Source organism: Trichosurus vulpecula, chromosome 4 (assembly GCF_011100635.1).
Source record: "Trichosurus vulpecula isolate mTriVul1 chromosome 4, mTriVul1.pri, whole genome shotgun sequence".
Lineage (NCBI taxonomy): Eukaryota > Metazoa > Chordata > Mammalia > Diprotodontia > Phalangeridae > Trichosurus > Trichosurus vulpecula.
In genome coordinates this window covers 132649054-132665999 of record NC_050576.1, presented here as the reverse complement: position 1 = coordinate 132665999, position 16946 = coordinate 132649054, and the positions used below count along the sequence as shown (strand labels likewise).

General features: G+C 33.4%; 1 protein-coding gene across 8 annotated transcripts in view; it reads left to right on the top strand.

Moving 5' to 3' along the window:
* Window positions 1-16946, top strand: part of CDC42BPA (CDC42 binding protein kinase alpha) — a 426736-nt gene that overhangs the window by 371228 nt on the left and 38562 nt on the right. For all 8 annotated transcript variants that reach the window (XM_036754912.1, XM_036754907.1, XM_036754911.1 and 5 more), the window contains 9 exons: window positions 747-827; window positions 3551-3656; window positions 5567-5703; window positions 6615-6754; window positions 10699-10780; window positions 13358-13574; window positions 14465-14527; window positions 14985-15578; window positions 16520-16617. In XM_036754912.1, the coding sequence (XP_036610807.1) occupies window positions 747-827; window positions 3551-3656; window positions 5567-5703; window positions 6615-6754; window positions 10699-10780; window positions 13358-13574; window positions 14465-14527; window positions 14985-15578; window positions 16520-16617 (1518 nt within the window). The remainder of the gene's footprint in view (window positions 1-746; window positions 828-3550; window positions 3657-5566; window positions 5704-6614; window positions 6755-10698; window positions 10781-13357; window positions 13575-14464; window positions 14528-14984; window positions 15579-16519; window positions 16618-16946) is intronic.

Sequence of the window (16946 nt, the reverse complement as noted above, 5' to 3'; positions counted from 1 at the left end):
CTTTTATCATTCCAGTAAGTTTTTAGATTATATTTATCTTTACACACATTGCCAAACCTGTGAAATCATTATTCATGTCTAAGTCAAGTAGTTATTTGCCTCAGCTTAGAATGGGACAGTTTAACTTTTTTTGTATCCTACACCCCTTTGGCAGTTAGTCTGGTGAAGGCTGTGGATCCCTTCTCAAAATCATGTTTCTAAATGCACAGAATTACAAAGAAAATTATTTATATTAAAATAGTTAACAAAATATATTTTTTAAGTTCACTAATGTGAATTTAAGAGTTCTTGATTTAAAAGTTGATTATTGAAATATCAGTTATTGCTGTACCTGTGAATCTGTTAAAAAGCCTTTTATAAAGCATTACGGCTTAATGCCTTAATAGCAAGTGCAAACCAGAACTAAAAATTACCATCTACCACTTCATGTAGACTACATTTGATATCTTTTCAGTTCTATTTTTATGGCTTTTCTTTTGCAAATAATTTTTTTGTATTTCCAGATTTAAGCAAGTTTTGCATAATGAACAAATTTATTTATGAATTTTGAAAGTATATACATAAACCTAAAATATGTAAATATATTTTATTAATTGAAGCTTTACTCAGTTTTTATTATACTAATTAGCGTAAAGTTTGCCTTGCCTGAGATTTTTTAGCTTTATTTGCTTTGGTTTAATCTAGTGATGTTTGAAATGGATGCACTTTCTCAAGACATTTATATCCCTTTTTTCTCTTGAATTCAGGTTCCAGACCACCCTCCACGTTCAACTCACACACCAACAATGAGATCAGCATATATTGGATCTGGTATCTCTGCACCTAAGGTAGGCAGTCTATTCATAAACTTCCTGTTTCCCTAAAAAATGGGAATAGATTTCTTCCAACTTCTACAGTTACTGCCATCTTTACTGCTGGTCTCCCTACAGTACAGTAAAGCTCCTAGCAAACCTATTCAGACTGTCTTTTTGAAGCAGAACAATTTCACACACATAAGTTGTAGGAAAGAATGGATTGAGTTGCTTGTTTCTTGTTTTTTTGAAGTTACTGTTTTAAAGTGTCTTAGATCTCCTCATGTTGTAGCAGAGAACAATGCTAGTTTAATTTATCTCTCTTGACTATGGTAATAAACACTGCTAGCAGTAAAAGGATATGCATTTCACTGAAAATTTGTGGTAGATTATTCTTTTTTGTTTTATTCAGTATGGCTGTGTTTGATTAATATAAGAGAGAGGGGGGACTTGGTCATTTCAAATACTTATAAAGAAATTCTGTAGTATTTTCAAAGGGGGTAGATTAAAAGTGAAAATCCCATAAAGTGTATCTATCTATCAACAGTAAAATCATATTTACCCATGGCAAAACTTTGAAGTTCCAGAAAAGGGAGCAAGGAGTAATTTCTTATCCTCAAAGGTTCTACTGAATGTTTCTAATCTTACTTATTTACTCTTATTCACAGAGAACCAAAGGCCCAAGAATTCCTAAAATAGAAAAAGAATTCTTCTTTCTGACTTTCTTGATTTTGGAAGTTTTAGCCCCTTCTCAGAAGTACTAAAGTACTATGTAATCTTCAAAACTAAATTATCCTAGCTTTAATAGCCTCTAATATCATACTGTTTATTGAAGCTCCTGAGCAGTGGGACATGTTGACCTATTTTAATTTTTTGGTTCCCATTCACGATTTGACAGGAATACTAAAGAGCAGTGTTATGACCAAAAGGAAGGAAATAATGAACTTGAATAATTATTTGTATGTATTTTTCTATAGCACCCACTCTCAGTGTATAAAAATTAGGTTGTGTTATAGAAAAATTGATACAATCAAAATCTTTCATTGTATTATCTTCTAATGGATTCAGTAAAATGAATGGAAGAGTGTATCTTTTCCAGTAACACTAATAACTATGAATACATTATTCACCTGCATCTTAAGAGTAATCTGACAAAATAGTCTGAATTTTTACCCCCAACCATAGAAGTCTGAATTAGAGCTCTAGTTTTTTGAGTAGACCTAAAAATAATGAGTATGTGAAGTGATTTCTTGGACATTGTGTAGAATTGTTTTGTAGTTCAATCTTATTTATTCATATACCTCTACTACTTTTATTTCAAGGATGCATTATCTTCTCATTCACAGAAATGCAAATAAATGAAATATTTTTCCTTGGACAGTTTAATTGATATTTTTAAAGTTTTAGTCAGTTTCTGATAAGTTTATAAATTTCCTTTAAACTTTGCATGTAGAAAATTTTTGGATAGTTGAAAGAGGTTAATTTGGTTTGCTTCAAGTTTCTTAACTTAATAAGATGTAAACGATTGTAATGTGCTTAATATGAAGGATAAAAATGAAAGGTATTTGTGATGTTAACCAGACAATATCTAAAGTTGTGTTATTCATATAATTATCATTTTCACTTTAGCTTATGAGCATGACATAACCATGTCTTATGTAGCCTGATATCCTTTCCACTAATTCTTTTGAATAACAAGTCATAAACTCATCTCAAACTTTGGCCCAGATATGGATTTGAAAGCAGTGTGTTGTTGTGGAAAGGGTACCAAGCTGAAAGTCAGAAAAAAGAAGTTGTAGTCCGTGCCTCGTCACTTCCTCACTGATCTCACTCCTCCCTCTATTAGCTTCCTTGTTTCTAAAATGAGCAGCTTGGACAAGGTAGTCTGAAGGATGCCTTTAGTTCCATCACCTGCAATTTTCAGTATAAAGAGAGATATCCAGAGTGAATGACACAAGGCTAGTGCCTCTCGTGGAGGCATCTGGTGGCACAGTGTGCAGAGCACCAGGCCTGCAGTCAGGAAGACCTGGGTTCAAATCTGCTTTCCAAAACTGTTAACTGTTGTTTGCCTTAGTTTCCTCATCTTTAAATTGGGGCTGATAATAGCACTGCAGAGTTGTTGTGAGGATCTAATGAGAGCATTATCTGTTTTTTTAAAAAAAACCCTCCAAGCACAGTGCCTGGCATATAATCAATACTGTGTAAATATTTATGCCCTTCCCCTCCCCCTCCCCCATAGCCTTTCCAAAATTATCATCTGCCCCAAGATTAAAGTCTCTCTGGAAAGAAGAGGAAAGCTACACCTTCCTTACTTTTTACTGCTTTTGTTGGTACATGGATTATATGCTAGAGAGAAGAGAATAGAATTCACTTATCACCTTAATTTTGAAACTTTCAACATTCTTTCTTTAATTTCCAAGACCATATTAAAGAAGAATTCACAATTTTCCTGGGATACTATGAATAATATATGACCCAGTTATATCTAGGATATAATAGGGATAGAGACTAGACCTATGATTTAATTGATATATAAGGAACTTCCAAATGGAAACTCCTGCCACTGATGCAGGTTGGCACCTTTTTTTGCAACTTTTAGTCTTGGAGAATTACTTAGAACACTAAATGACTTGCCCATGTAGATGAGCATGCTAAGGAGATAAACACATTATATTTCTACATAAGAAAATAATGTAAGAAAATATGCAATTACCTTATCACAAAATAACTGTCCATGCTTTTATCCATTTGCTTTGTAGCCGAAGGCCCACCAGTTTGTAGTAAAATCGTTTAACACTCCTACGAAATGTAATCAATGCACATCTCTGATGGTTGGTTTGATAAGACAGGGCTGTGCTTGTGAAGGTAAGAATGAAGAGGGGGGGAAAATGGAAATTTAGATTCATATTTATAGCTCAGAGTATTATTCAAGCAATTTTATTCTGCTAAAATCCTAAAGATACTGATTTTTGCTTAAATCATTTATTTTTCTTTTGCAGTTCAGAAATTTTGGAAACAATCAGCAATTTGCTGAATAAACATGTTTTAATCTATTTGTATAATTAGGAAAATGGAAAGATAATTATTGATAACTAAGAATTCTCTAAGGGTTATGTTTCATTTCCTGTTTCTTAACACCAATGGAAAGAATTCATAGTTCAGAAGCCACATGCCTTTATGACATAAAAAATGAAAGTTTTCCTCTGATCTTTTTAATGTTCCTTTTGAGTGTAACTTTAAAAGGGCATACCACAATACACATTCAGGTGGACTAAGTATTTTTCACTATACCACAAAATGTTTTTATAAATGATTTTATGTTAGAGATTTTTCATTGCTTATCAAAGTCCAGTGAATAACCCTTTGGCATTAGATAAAATTTATTGGCGTTAAGGTCAGTTTTTTTCTCTTAGGGATACCTCTAAAATTATAATAGAATTCAGTAGAAGAAAAATTATTCATTTCGTAATATTATAAAGTACATTTCAGACAGCTCTTTACAACACTCTCTTTCTTTAAATGTTACCTACACATTGTGGTGATATTGACACCTCATAACAGCCACAGTAATTGTTACTGACTTTCAACTGTTCTAATTCAGATAAATTATGGCCTAAGCTTTTACTTATAATATTCAGTCAGTTAACAGATATTTATTAAGCACCTACTACGTGCTCAGACTTTCACAACTCTGTACATCGTACATTACTGAAAAGGATGCTGCCAGGCTAGAAATTATCTATTAAGTCCATTGTGGTAGCACATGCATTTGTAATTACTGAGAGTCTGGTGGCTATCTTGAGCTCATGAGTTCTGAGCTGCATCAGGCAGTTAAGTTCAGCATTGACATGGTGAGCCATCAGGAGCCAGGAGGCTACCAGTTTGAGTAAGGAGGAGCATACTTCCCTGAGTTGGAAACAGCAAATCAAAACTGCTCTGCCAGTTAGTAGCAGGATCAAGCCCAGGAGTAGCCCCTGCACTTCCAGCCTGGGGAAAAATAGAAAGAACCAGAATTTTTTTAAATTAAAAACAAAAAGGAATAAACAATTAAAAACCTTACCGAAGCATGTGTTATGTTCCCACTGTCTATGGTAAAGAGCTCAGAATGCAGATTATTTAAAAATGATAATCCTTTTTGTGTTATGTTTATTCTTCATATTTAGTTCACAGTGAAAAGACACAAAAGGATTCTCTTTGTGTATCTTCTTTCTTTTGATTCTAAATTAATTTCTAAGAAAGTTCTGCTTTAGGACTCATTTGTAGATAAAGTAAATTACATAAGATATTGTGGATGACAAAACTGCATCACTGATTTTTATGTTAAATTCACTCTTAATGTATACATTTCTATGATGGAATTTACATTCTTATGAAGGAATAGTTGGTTTTTTTTTCCTTTTTCCTAAGTGTGTCAGGCATGAATAGGTCATATAAATCTGAGGTTTACATGACTTGGGGGTCATTTTAGATTTTAGCTTTTTAAAATATATGCTTGTCAATCACTTTAATCAGATGTGTGATAAATGTCATTACGGTAGTAGGAATATTATCACCCACTTCTTGTAAGTAACATTGAATTTCTTATTAATAAACAAATATACTATTTTCAGAAAACCATTAATTAACAAATCATTAAAAATTATCAAGCTAAAAACAGATGTGAGAATGTACTTAGGACAGTGTCTTGCACATACTAGGAATGTAGTAAATATTTGCTGGTTAAATTAATCAGTCAACTATCAAAAAAAAATCACATTTCTTTTTTTTCTTCTAAGTATGTGGATTCTCATGTCATGTTACCTGTGCGGACAAAGCTCCAGCATTTTGCCCAATTCCTCCTGAACAAACAAAAGCCCCCCTGGGAATAGACCCACAAAAAGGAGTTGGAACAGCATATGAAGGCCATGTGAGGGTAAGTGTTATTGGTTTGGGGAAAGCATGTTGTTATGCCATTTTATTCATCAATTAAAATTAAAGTCAAATTCTACCACTTTTTACTCAAAATACTTTTCAGAGATATTAGGTGGCCCAAACTGACAATTGAGTTTCTAGGTTTACCTTCCAGAGCAAACATGTTAAAGGTGAAAGTAATACTGTTGATTACCTGATACCAAATATAAGTCTTCTTCAATATTTTAGTAGCTTATCTTTTTTCATGTTTTTTTTCATTTGTTTCTGTTACCAATATGAAAAAAAGCAAAACTGGGGCAGCTAAGTAGTTCAGTGGATAGAGCACCAGCCCTGGAGTCAGGAGGACCTGAGTTCAAATGTGGCCTCAGAGACTTGATGCTTACTAACCATGTGACCCTGGACAAGTCACTTAACCCAAATTTCCTCTCACCAAAAAAAAAGTAAAACTATAGCTAGTGATATATTCACCTGAGGCAATCAGCATGAAGAAGGGGTAGGACAGGGCTCACCTCAGTGTTGCCTATGGGGAGAAAATATATGCCAGGCAGGGGTTGGTAAATTGGCTTCTGATAGGAAAAGGTAGACCACGAAGATATCTCAAAATTTCTACTCTGTTGGAAGTTAGGCACTTGGAAAAAGTGTACTGCCCCTACAGAGTGTGGAGCTGGGCACAGGAGAAAAGAAGGCCAGTGATGGGGTGGGAAGAAAAGGAAGCTTCCTGCACTAACCAGAAGTAGAGCTGGGCAAGAGAAGCACCCTCCAGGAAGGTTCTGTTAGAGCTCTCTACATTCCATGTTCTAGTAATAGCTCTAACGAGAGGTGATAGTGAATTTTTAGTGTCTTCTATTTTCATGAACTTGATGACTCTTTCGTATTTTCATTTTCTTTTTTTTTTTTCAATCAAAATTAAAGGTCCCCAAACCAGCTGGAGTAAAGAAAGGTTGGCAGCGAGCATTGGCTGTGGTTTGTGACTTCAAACTCTTCCTATATGATATAGCTGAAGGAAAAGCATCCCAGCCCAGTGTGGTAGTCAGTCAAGTGATTGATATGAGGTGAGTTTAGAAAGTGAAAGTATTTTTCATCACAATAAAATAGGAATGCAAAATATTACTTAATAATATTCATTAATCACTTTTCTATTTGTTTATAGTTTTAGTTATAAATTTTTTGTCTAAGCTCTGCTTTGGCTACAACTTACAAGTTTTTAATATGCTGATTCATTCTCAACATTTTCTTAAGACAATGATATTATGGAAAATATGCACAATTTAAAGTAAGAGAATCTGGGTTTGATCCTTCCTCTGATATATACTGCCTATGTGACCTTGGACACTTAATTTTTCTGGGCCTCAGTTCCTTAATCTGTAAAGGAAAGAATAGATGGAACTACCCATTACTTTCTAGCTCTAAATCTGATACTATGACCTTATATAATTATTTATTGTTTCTGTGATTTGTTCATTGACCTATTCACTTTTTAGTCCCCACTTAAGACAGAAAACATTTCAGATGAAAAGGGTACTTTGAAGTCCTTAACAGTTAATTTTTTTGTCTGTTGTTACCTATATTAGCAGTAAGAGAAAGGGGAAGGAGCTGAAGATTTTACTTAACTGGGGGAAAAAGGGAAAGAATTAGATAACGGGATAAAAGGAAGAAAGAAAAAGGAATTAACAAATTAAGTAAATTACCAATACTAGGGAAAAGGAAAAGAGGGACGTTTAGGGTGATAAGAGCCTTTGGAAACAGGGTTGCTTTAAAATAGATTAAGGAAATATAATGAGACAAAGTATCAACTTTATAGGGGATGGTGAAGAAGAAAATCCCAATAGAGAATACAATGAATATTAGATAAAGATGGAAGAAAATATAAACATAAAACATATCTTTAAATATGAATAGAATAAAAAAGACAATAAAACAAAAGAGTGACAGATTGGATAAGAAATCAGAGTCCCCCCAAAATTATAGGAAACACACCTAAAAAACAAAGACATACAAAATAAAAATGAGGAGCTCAAGATAATGCATTTACCATGCATCAGGTGAAACAGAAAAAGCTAGACTTGCAATCATGCTATTAAAGCAAAAAATAAAAATTCAAAACATACAGATAAATAGGGAAACTACATTATCCTGAAAGGAACCATAAACAGCAAACAAATATCAATATTAAATTTATATGCTCCAAATTCTTAGCATCTAAATTTGTAAAAGAAAAATAATTGAATCCCAAGAAAAGACAGTAATACAATAACAGCAGAACACTAATGTCCTCCCAGACATAAACAGAAAAGAATAATAATAATCAAAGGAGCACATAGACCCAAATGAAAACTTAACAATGAAATCCTAAATAATGAATGAGTCAAAGAACAAATTATAGAAACAATAATTATGTGAAAGAAAATGATAATGATGAAATCATACGCCTAAAGTTCTGCTATACAGCTAATGCAGTCTTCAGGGAAATAATTATATCTCTAAACCATACCTTAACACAGTAGAAATGATTAGTGAACTTTATATGCATTAGAAAAAAATCAAAAGTTAAACAAATGAACAAAATCAAAGAGGAGGAGAAATAGATAAATTGGAAACCAAAAGAAAGAATGTGAAAATACTAAGCAAAACTAACTGTTGATTCTTTGAAAAAACTAACAAAATTAATAAACCTTAAGCCAGCCTGATTAAAAAGAAGACAGAAAGTGAATAAAGCAAAACAGGAAGAAATAAAAAATAATTATAACCTACTATGCACAGATGTAGTTTATGCTAACAAAACAGAAAGCATAAAAGAAATACAGGAATGCCTTTAGAAATATAAATTACCCAAACCAACAGAAGACCAAATAGAGATCTTACATGATCTGTTCTCAGAAAAGGAAATAGAAATCGCTGTAAAGAAACTACCAAACAAACAAAAAAACTAACTGTCAGATGGATTGACAGGAGAATCCTGTCGAACTTTTAAGAAAAAAATTAGTACCAATACTATGCAAATTATTCACAAAAATTGAAAAAGAAAATATTGTACCAGACTCCTTTTATGAAACACATATAGTCCTGATATCTAAACCAGGGAAGGATAAAGCATAGAAGGAGAACTACAGAACAATACTATTAATGAATATGAATTTAAAAATTTTAAATAAAATTCTCTCAAACAAGCTACATCAATTTATCCAAGGAATTACTCATTATGAACAAATTAGATTAATACCAGGCATGGTGTTAGGCAAAGATGGTTCTCCATTAGGAAAGCAATCAACAGAATTAATCATATTAAAAACAAAAACATTGAAATCCACATCATTATCTCAACTTGATAAAGTAATAACATTCATTTGGAGAAACAAAAGATCTATAGTACCAAGAGAAATAATGAAAAAAGGTTTAGGGGTAGGGGGGAATAGCACTTTCAGACCTCAAACTATATTATAAAGCTGTAGTCATCAAAATCATTGGGTGTTGGTTAAAAAATAGAGAAGTAGTTCATATGAAGAGACCAGACAAGGCAGAATCGAAATCAGTAATCTGGTTTCCAATAATTGGAAAACATAAATTACTTAGGAAATAATGAACAGGTAGTTTTTCTGTGAAGGAGTCAAAACTCTATATAGTCATATAAAAATGCTCTAAATCATTATTGATTAGGGAAATGCAGATTCCAACAACTTTGAGATATCATCTGACACTTATCAAAATGGCTAAAATGATACCTTTCAATTGGGCAGTGGCTAAACAAGTTGGTGATATAAGATTATGATGGAATCCAACTGTTCTCGGCTAGTTGATTTTAGAAAAACATGGAAGGACTTGTACCTGTGAAGGAAGATGCTATCTACCTGCAGAGAAAGAACTAATAAGTGGAAATACATATATGTGTGTGTGTGTGTGTGTATGTATGTATATACATACAGATTTGTGTTTAATGTAGCCTTCTCTAGGTAGAGGAGCGGGAAGGAAAGAAAAAATAAATAAAAAATGCACAGCAGAGAACAAAAGAAAACTTAGAAGAAAGCACAGAAGAGCTGGATAGCTTTGAAAACAATGTGTAGTATTTGCTACATGGTTTTTCTAAAAAAAAAAAAGTTAAGTCTGAAATGGAAATTTATGGTTTTATATTGAATCATGTCTTTATGTTCTCCTACATACATGGAAATGTTCTCTTTTTCTTGTTTTATATTTTTTAAAGTGAATCAGATTTTTTAAAAAAGAAAAAATTATTTGTAAGATGTAATGGCTCATGAGGAATGGGACAGATACTCAGAAGAATGTTGGTAATATAAAAACAAATATATCAACAAAAATGTGTTTTAAAATAATGGAGCACATTCAGGCGCATTGCTGTCACTAAAAATGTCATAACTAAAAACATTTATAGAAGAGCAAAAAAATTTTTTATATCATTAAGAAAATATAAAGACATTCCATAATGGTTTCAGATATTATTAGATCCAATCTGAAATGTAGCCAAAATATGTTTATATTCCATAAAATCTCATTAAGAGCTGTTTCAGTCTTAGATTTTAAATCTTTTTGGTATATAATATGCACTCTGTCCCTCATGTTTGAACCAAGGGAAAGTGAATTTTTTTTTAATAATAGAAAAGTTTTTTTTTTAATTTGAAGGCTGAATGAGAAAAGTTAAACAATTAAAACTTTTAGCTTTGAAAGATTCTCTGGTCAGGAATTGTTATTGCCGTATCCTAGAAGGCAAATTATATTATGAAATCTGTGTCTTCAAAGCTCATAGTTATTTCTGATTCAGGATAATATTGTACTCCTTGCAGAATATTTTGGCTGTTGCCTACCAGTTTAATTGGGAGAAAAATAAATTGTTTTAAAATTAGATTTGAGTGTTCTTTTCATTATAAAATTCAGTTTTAATGCACTTATCTGGATATTCATGTAAATACAAAATGATTTAAACTTTAAAAATAAAATAAACAATAAGAAGAAACAATAACTCACTTTAACTGTTTTGCTTTTTTAGGGATGAAGAGTTTTCCGTGAGTTCAGTTTTGGCTTCTGATGTTATTCATGCAAGCCGAAAGGATATCCCCTGTATCTTTAGGGTAAGTGTATATGCTAGAATTTATTTGGTGAAGTTTAAATTTTTCATCTGAATATATATCATGTCTATGTCTAGATTCTATGCTTCCAAAGAACAGAGATGAGGCTATGGTAAGGTAATGAATATGAGAGAAGGGTGAGATGCTCAGTTCCTATTTTTCATCTACTTTCTCTTTCAAAAAGAGTGATCTTTGGGCTATAAAGGACAAATCAAAAATTATCACTAGAGAGTTGTTAACCATGATAAGTAGGGAAATAGTAAGAGAATTCCTAGCTATGTTTGATTAGTTTAAGCACCCATTCCTGAAAGAATTATACCCAGGGTACTGAAAGTATTGGCAGATATAATTTCTAAACCAGCATCATTGATCTTTGAAAGGTCATAAGAATCAGAGAGCTATCCTAGCATTGGAAGATGGCAAACGTCCTCCTTAAAGGGAAGAAATTAGACTCTGCAAACTATAGGCCAGTAAGCTTGACTTAATTCCCACCAGAATTCTAAAATACGGTGTTCTTTAAATTTGGTTAAGAAATCTGATTCCACATCTATCAATAAGTCAAGTCAATAGATTATCTATTAAGTGTTTATTCTATGTTATGCACTGAATACAACAACTCCTTGAAATATAAATACAAGCCAAAAAGAAATATAGCCCCTATCCTCAAGAAGCTTACATTCTAATGGAGGAAGTCAGCACATATAAAGGAACATAAAAATTCCATGTGGAGTTGTAGTGGTGAAGTCCAGTCAGGGAGAAGCAAAGTTTGGAGTGGAATGAAGGGCTCACCTGGGCCATTGCTCAAAACAGAATTCTTCAGGAATAACTCACCAATGAGAAAGAGGGACCACAGGTAAGAAGTGGGAAGAAGGAATAGGTTTTTCTAGGGTAAGAGGATGTAGAGTTGTTTGACTAGATCACAACTTGTCTGAAAAAAAATGTGAAAGTTTTAATGGACCACAAGATCAATTATGATTCAGTGGTATGATATGGTAACCCAAATAGATGCAATCTTAAGCTGCATTAAGGAAGGCATGGAGTCCAAAACTAGGGAGGTGATAGTGTTGCCTCGTCAAACCAAGTTTGGAGTATAGTATCCATACTTTAGTAAGGATATTACAATAATAATCCTATACTTTAGGAAGGATATTAATTAAAGTGTATTAAGAGTGTCCTGAGGAAAGTAACTAGAATGATGTGAAGACCTCAGGATCATGCCTTCTAATAATCACATGTTGGAACAAATCAATAAACATTTATAAAGCATATACTATATACCAGGGACAGTACTAAGCTCTGGGAACGTAAAAAGAGACAAAAAACAGTCCCAGCACCCAGGGAGCTTACAATCTCACAGGAGAGACAACATGCAAACAAATATATTCAAAAGCAAGCTATATACAGAATAAATTGGAAATAATTAACATAAGAAAGGCTTCCAATAAAAGAAGGCATTTTAGGTGGGACTAAAAGGAAGTTAGAGAGTCTGTAGGAAGAGCAGAGAAGGGACGGGAGAGCATGCCAGGCATAGAGGACAGTTAGAGAAAATACCCAGAGTAGAAAGAGAGAGTTGTGATATTCATGGAATAACCACAGGGCAGGTGTCACTGAATTGAAGAAGGGGAGTAAGGTATAAGAAGATTGGAAAGGTTGGAGGGGTTTTGAATGCCCAACAGAACATTTTGTATTTGATTCTAGAGGCAATAGGGAGCCACTGGAGTTTATTAAGTAGGGTGTGAGAAAGGAAGACAAAGTGAACATTTTAGGTATCCTCAAGTATTTGAAGAGCATAGCATTCATTTAATTAGCACTTGTGAAGTGATCAGCATGGTGCTTAACCCTAGGGATACAAGGAAAGGTCAGAACAAGGTCCTTGTCCTCAAGGAGTTCACATTTTAATGAGGAAGATACCATGCACATAACTTTGTAAGTATAAGATCTATACATTTAAAATGGGAGGTAATCTTGAGGGGAAGAGGCCGTGGGGTAGGCAGAGTACTGGAAATAGAGATGACAAAGGCCTGCTGCCACAGGTGGGAAATGAGCAGAGTCAGGAAGCAAGCCAGGGAAGCCAGAAAGTAGAGGTGAAGAGGAAGAACATTCCATGCTGGGAGACAGTGTCTTTTTCACCTGGACACTCATGCAAAGTAATCTAACTTTCATTATAATCTAAAGTATCAATGTACAACAGCTAGAGAATATATCTTTCTGAACATTTCTGATATATGTGTGTGTATATGTATGTGTGTATGTATATGTGTATATATATATATTTTAACATACTACCTTTAGTTTCCAGCATACATATATAGTGTATTGTTTAGTGAGAATATCCAAATATGTTGATGACAAGAAAAGGCAATTTAATACTAGTATTTTGCAGTCTCTCACCTTTGCTTTTGGCATGGATTCTTATGCTGATAAAAAGTTATTCTGTTAGTGAGAAACAACTTAACTGTGTTGGCGATGTCAATAAAAAATTTAAGGTTGTCCCTTGTACTCTTTTTTGCGATGTCAGAAAATAAGCTAGAATAAAAATACTTGTTTCCTAATATATTAATAATCCATAACTTTTTTTAGGTAACAGCTTCTCAGCTTTCAGCATCAAGTAACAAATGTTCAGTCCTGATGTTAGCAGATAGTGAGAATGAGAAGAGCAAATGGGTGTGCTTACTGAATGAACTGCACAGGATTTTGAAGAAGAATAAACTTAAAGACCGTTCAGTCTACATCCCTAAAGAGGCCTATGACAGCACTCTTCCCCTCATTAAAACAACCCAAGCGGCAGCCATCATAGGTGGGAATTGTCTGATCAATATTGAATCTTTTTTCTATTGATGAAAATATTTTGCTTTCAAGACTTGGCAGGCTGTACATGTGTATCACGGGCAGTGATGGTGTTGATCTTTTAATGTAGTTTTTATTTCTAATCATCTGTGTATGAACATTTACTTTCTCATATCCCTACCTCATACCTAGACTCTGGTTACCTTGATTTAACAAGGTCTGAAAGTTTCAGTGGATCCCCAGACATTTACATAACCCCAGACAAATCACTTAACCCCTTTTAGCCTGTTTTCTTCTCTGTAAAATGGGGATAAAAATAGCATCTAGCTTACAGGGTTGTTGAGAGGATCAAGTGAGATCATATATGTGAAGTGTTTTATAAACCTTAAAACACCATATAAATGCTAGCTGTTATTATCATCTGTCCGATCTAAATTGGCTAGATGAAAATTGGTTCTAAATTGCTCTGTAGAACTGTATCAAGTTCTCCTTTCACATTATGTCCCCATTAAGCCAAAAAAATAGAACTGAACTCAGATCTCTGTTTGTCTTTTTTTTCTGATTATAAATATTATTATAGCTGTCATGGAAGCTTATCTTTATTTTAGTTCCCAATTTTTGAAAAGTATTGATAAAAGATTGTTTAGCAATGATCAGGCTTTTGCTCTTTCAATCATTGTCTTTTGAGACAGATAATACTGTTTTTCTTGCAAGGAAAAAGAATTGTGTAAATGAATTATTATCATTAATTTCTTTTCTATTTTATATACTACATCTGTAATTCTTGTTAACCTTTATTTAAATTTTTCTCTGGTGGCTTATTACTTGTATTAGGACACACTGGCTTCAAGTAGTATTTACTATATAAAAATTCTTGACCTTTTTATTTATGTGTCATAGATCATGAAAGAATAGCTCTGGGAAATGAAGAAGGGTTATTTGTTGTGCATGTCACAAAAGATGGTAAGGAAAAACTTCATTATCTTGGGATAACTTTAAACCATATGTGTCAGGAAAAAGAGGAAACTAACAGTAGCAAGATTTTATCTTTTGTTTATTTTATAACTGAAATTTTACAACTCTTTTTTTATATGTTTACAATTTTAAATTTTCCAGTGCTCCATATTCCCTCTAGGGTCTAAAATTTCAGTTATTTTTCTTATTTTATCATCAGTAATAATTAGGACTAAGTATTCACATGACAACCTTAAAAGTGATAATAAACCTGGGAATACAATTTTGCTTGAATTTTTCATCATTATATTAATGCCAAAAGAACTAACAACCATAGAAAGTGTTATATCAGATAAATTTGAAAATGTTTACATATAATTACAATACAATGTTATATGCTTTCTCATAGGATCACAATATAGTATTGTCTGTTTTAAGTAATTTATTCTGACTTTAATTTGCGTAGAGATTATTCGTGTTGGTGACAATAAGAAGGTTCATCAGATTGAACTCATCCCAAATGAACAGCTAATTGCTGTGATCTCAGGACGAAACCGCCATGTGCGACTCTTCCCCATGTCAGCTTTGGATGGACGAGAGACTGAATTTTTTAAGTTGGCAGAGACTAAAGGTTGCCAAACCATAGCTTCTGGACAGGTGCGCCATGGAGCTCTTACCTGCCTGTGTGTGGCAATGAAAAGGCAAGTCCTGTGTTATGAACTAAATCAAAGCAAGACCCGTCACAAAAAGATGAAGGAGATCCAAGTCCTGGGTAATGTCCAATGGATGTCAGTCTTCAGTGAACGACTCTGTGTGGGATTCCAGTCAGGATTCCTCAGATATCCCCTGCCTGGAGAAGGAAATCCACACAGCTTGCTCCATCCAGACGACCACACACTGTCATTTATTGCACAACAACCAACTGATGCAATCTGCGCAGTCGAGATCTCCAATAAAGAGTATCTGCTGTGTTTTAGCAGCGTTGGAATATATATTGACTGCCAGGGCAGAAGATCAAGACAACAAGAACTGATGTGGCCTGCAGTACCCTCCTCTTGCTGTAAGATTTACTTACCTGTATCTCCCTTTTTTATGTCTCTTAACTGCGCCATCCTACCAGAATTAATAACAAGTTTCAGGTGTTTTTTTTTAATTAGTCAAAGTTTTTCCAAGACATTTACCATGCCTCTTCAGGGACCATTAATAGTAAGTGTAATGAAATTAACTCATGGCCAACAGAATTAATATTTAAGGCTGTAATGATATAAGTTAAAGACCTAAAATTAATATCTGTATGTTACATTGGGATAATTAACTTGCATGGACTTTGAATCCATTTTGTGGTCAGTTATCATTTGTTGTTCAGTCGTGTCAGTCATGTCTGATTCTCTGTGACCCCATTTGGAATTTTCTTGGCAAAGATACTGGAGTGGTTTGTCATTTCCTTCTCCAGTTCATTTTACGGATAAGGAAACTGAGGCAAAACAGGTTTAAGTGACTTGTCCAGGGTTACACAGCTAGTAAGTTTCTGAGGCCAAATTTGAACTGAGGAAGATGAGTCTTCCTGACTCCAGAACCAATACTCTATCTTCTGTGACACCTAGCTACCCTAGATATCATTATAGTCACCCAAAATTTAGTTAATAAAAATCTCATGATAACTATAATAGGAAAATAACCCCTCTTTATTGTTATTGTTTTGTTTATTTAATGTTAACACCAACAAACGTTAAGCACCTTCTGTATGTAGGGCAGTAGGACAGATGGAAAGTTTACATAAGATTGGTCCCTGCTTTCAAAGAGTTTAGATTTTTTAAAAGGGTAAGGTGTGTTTGCCGAATACTGAATGAAATAAGAAATAGCTAATTCTCATATCTTGGAAAATGTGTTATGTATTTTATTTAAAATGTATGATATATCTAATATTTAATAAATAGCACAATTAAAGATACTTGATTAATCTTCAATTCTAAATGCACCACTGCTGCTTATTTCCCTTAGGTTACAATGCACCATACCTCTCAGTGTACAGTGAAAATGCAGTTGATATATTTGATGTCAATTCCATGGAATGGATTCAGACAATCCCCCTCAAGAAGGTAATTCTACACTGTAGTTAAGGAACAATGTACTTCTCTCGAAGATATGTGCTTCTTGAATTACTGATGGAAAATTGAAATGTTGGGAACATTCTTTAGAAAAGGGGAAAAAAGTTAAGAGCTGAAAGAGACAGAAAAAGTAGTTGATAATTTGGAGTCTTCTTTATGAGTAAAGGGAAAAAATTAGCACAAGAGGAATAAATGATAAATTTTACTATAGGTATATCAAAATATACCATTTACTTTGTTATATTTGGTTCCATAGTATAGATAATACTTATCTATAAAAATTATATTCTACTACCTCTAAGTTGAATGTAATCCTGCCT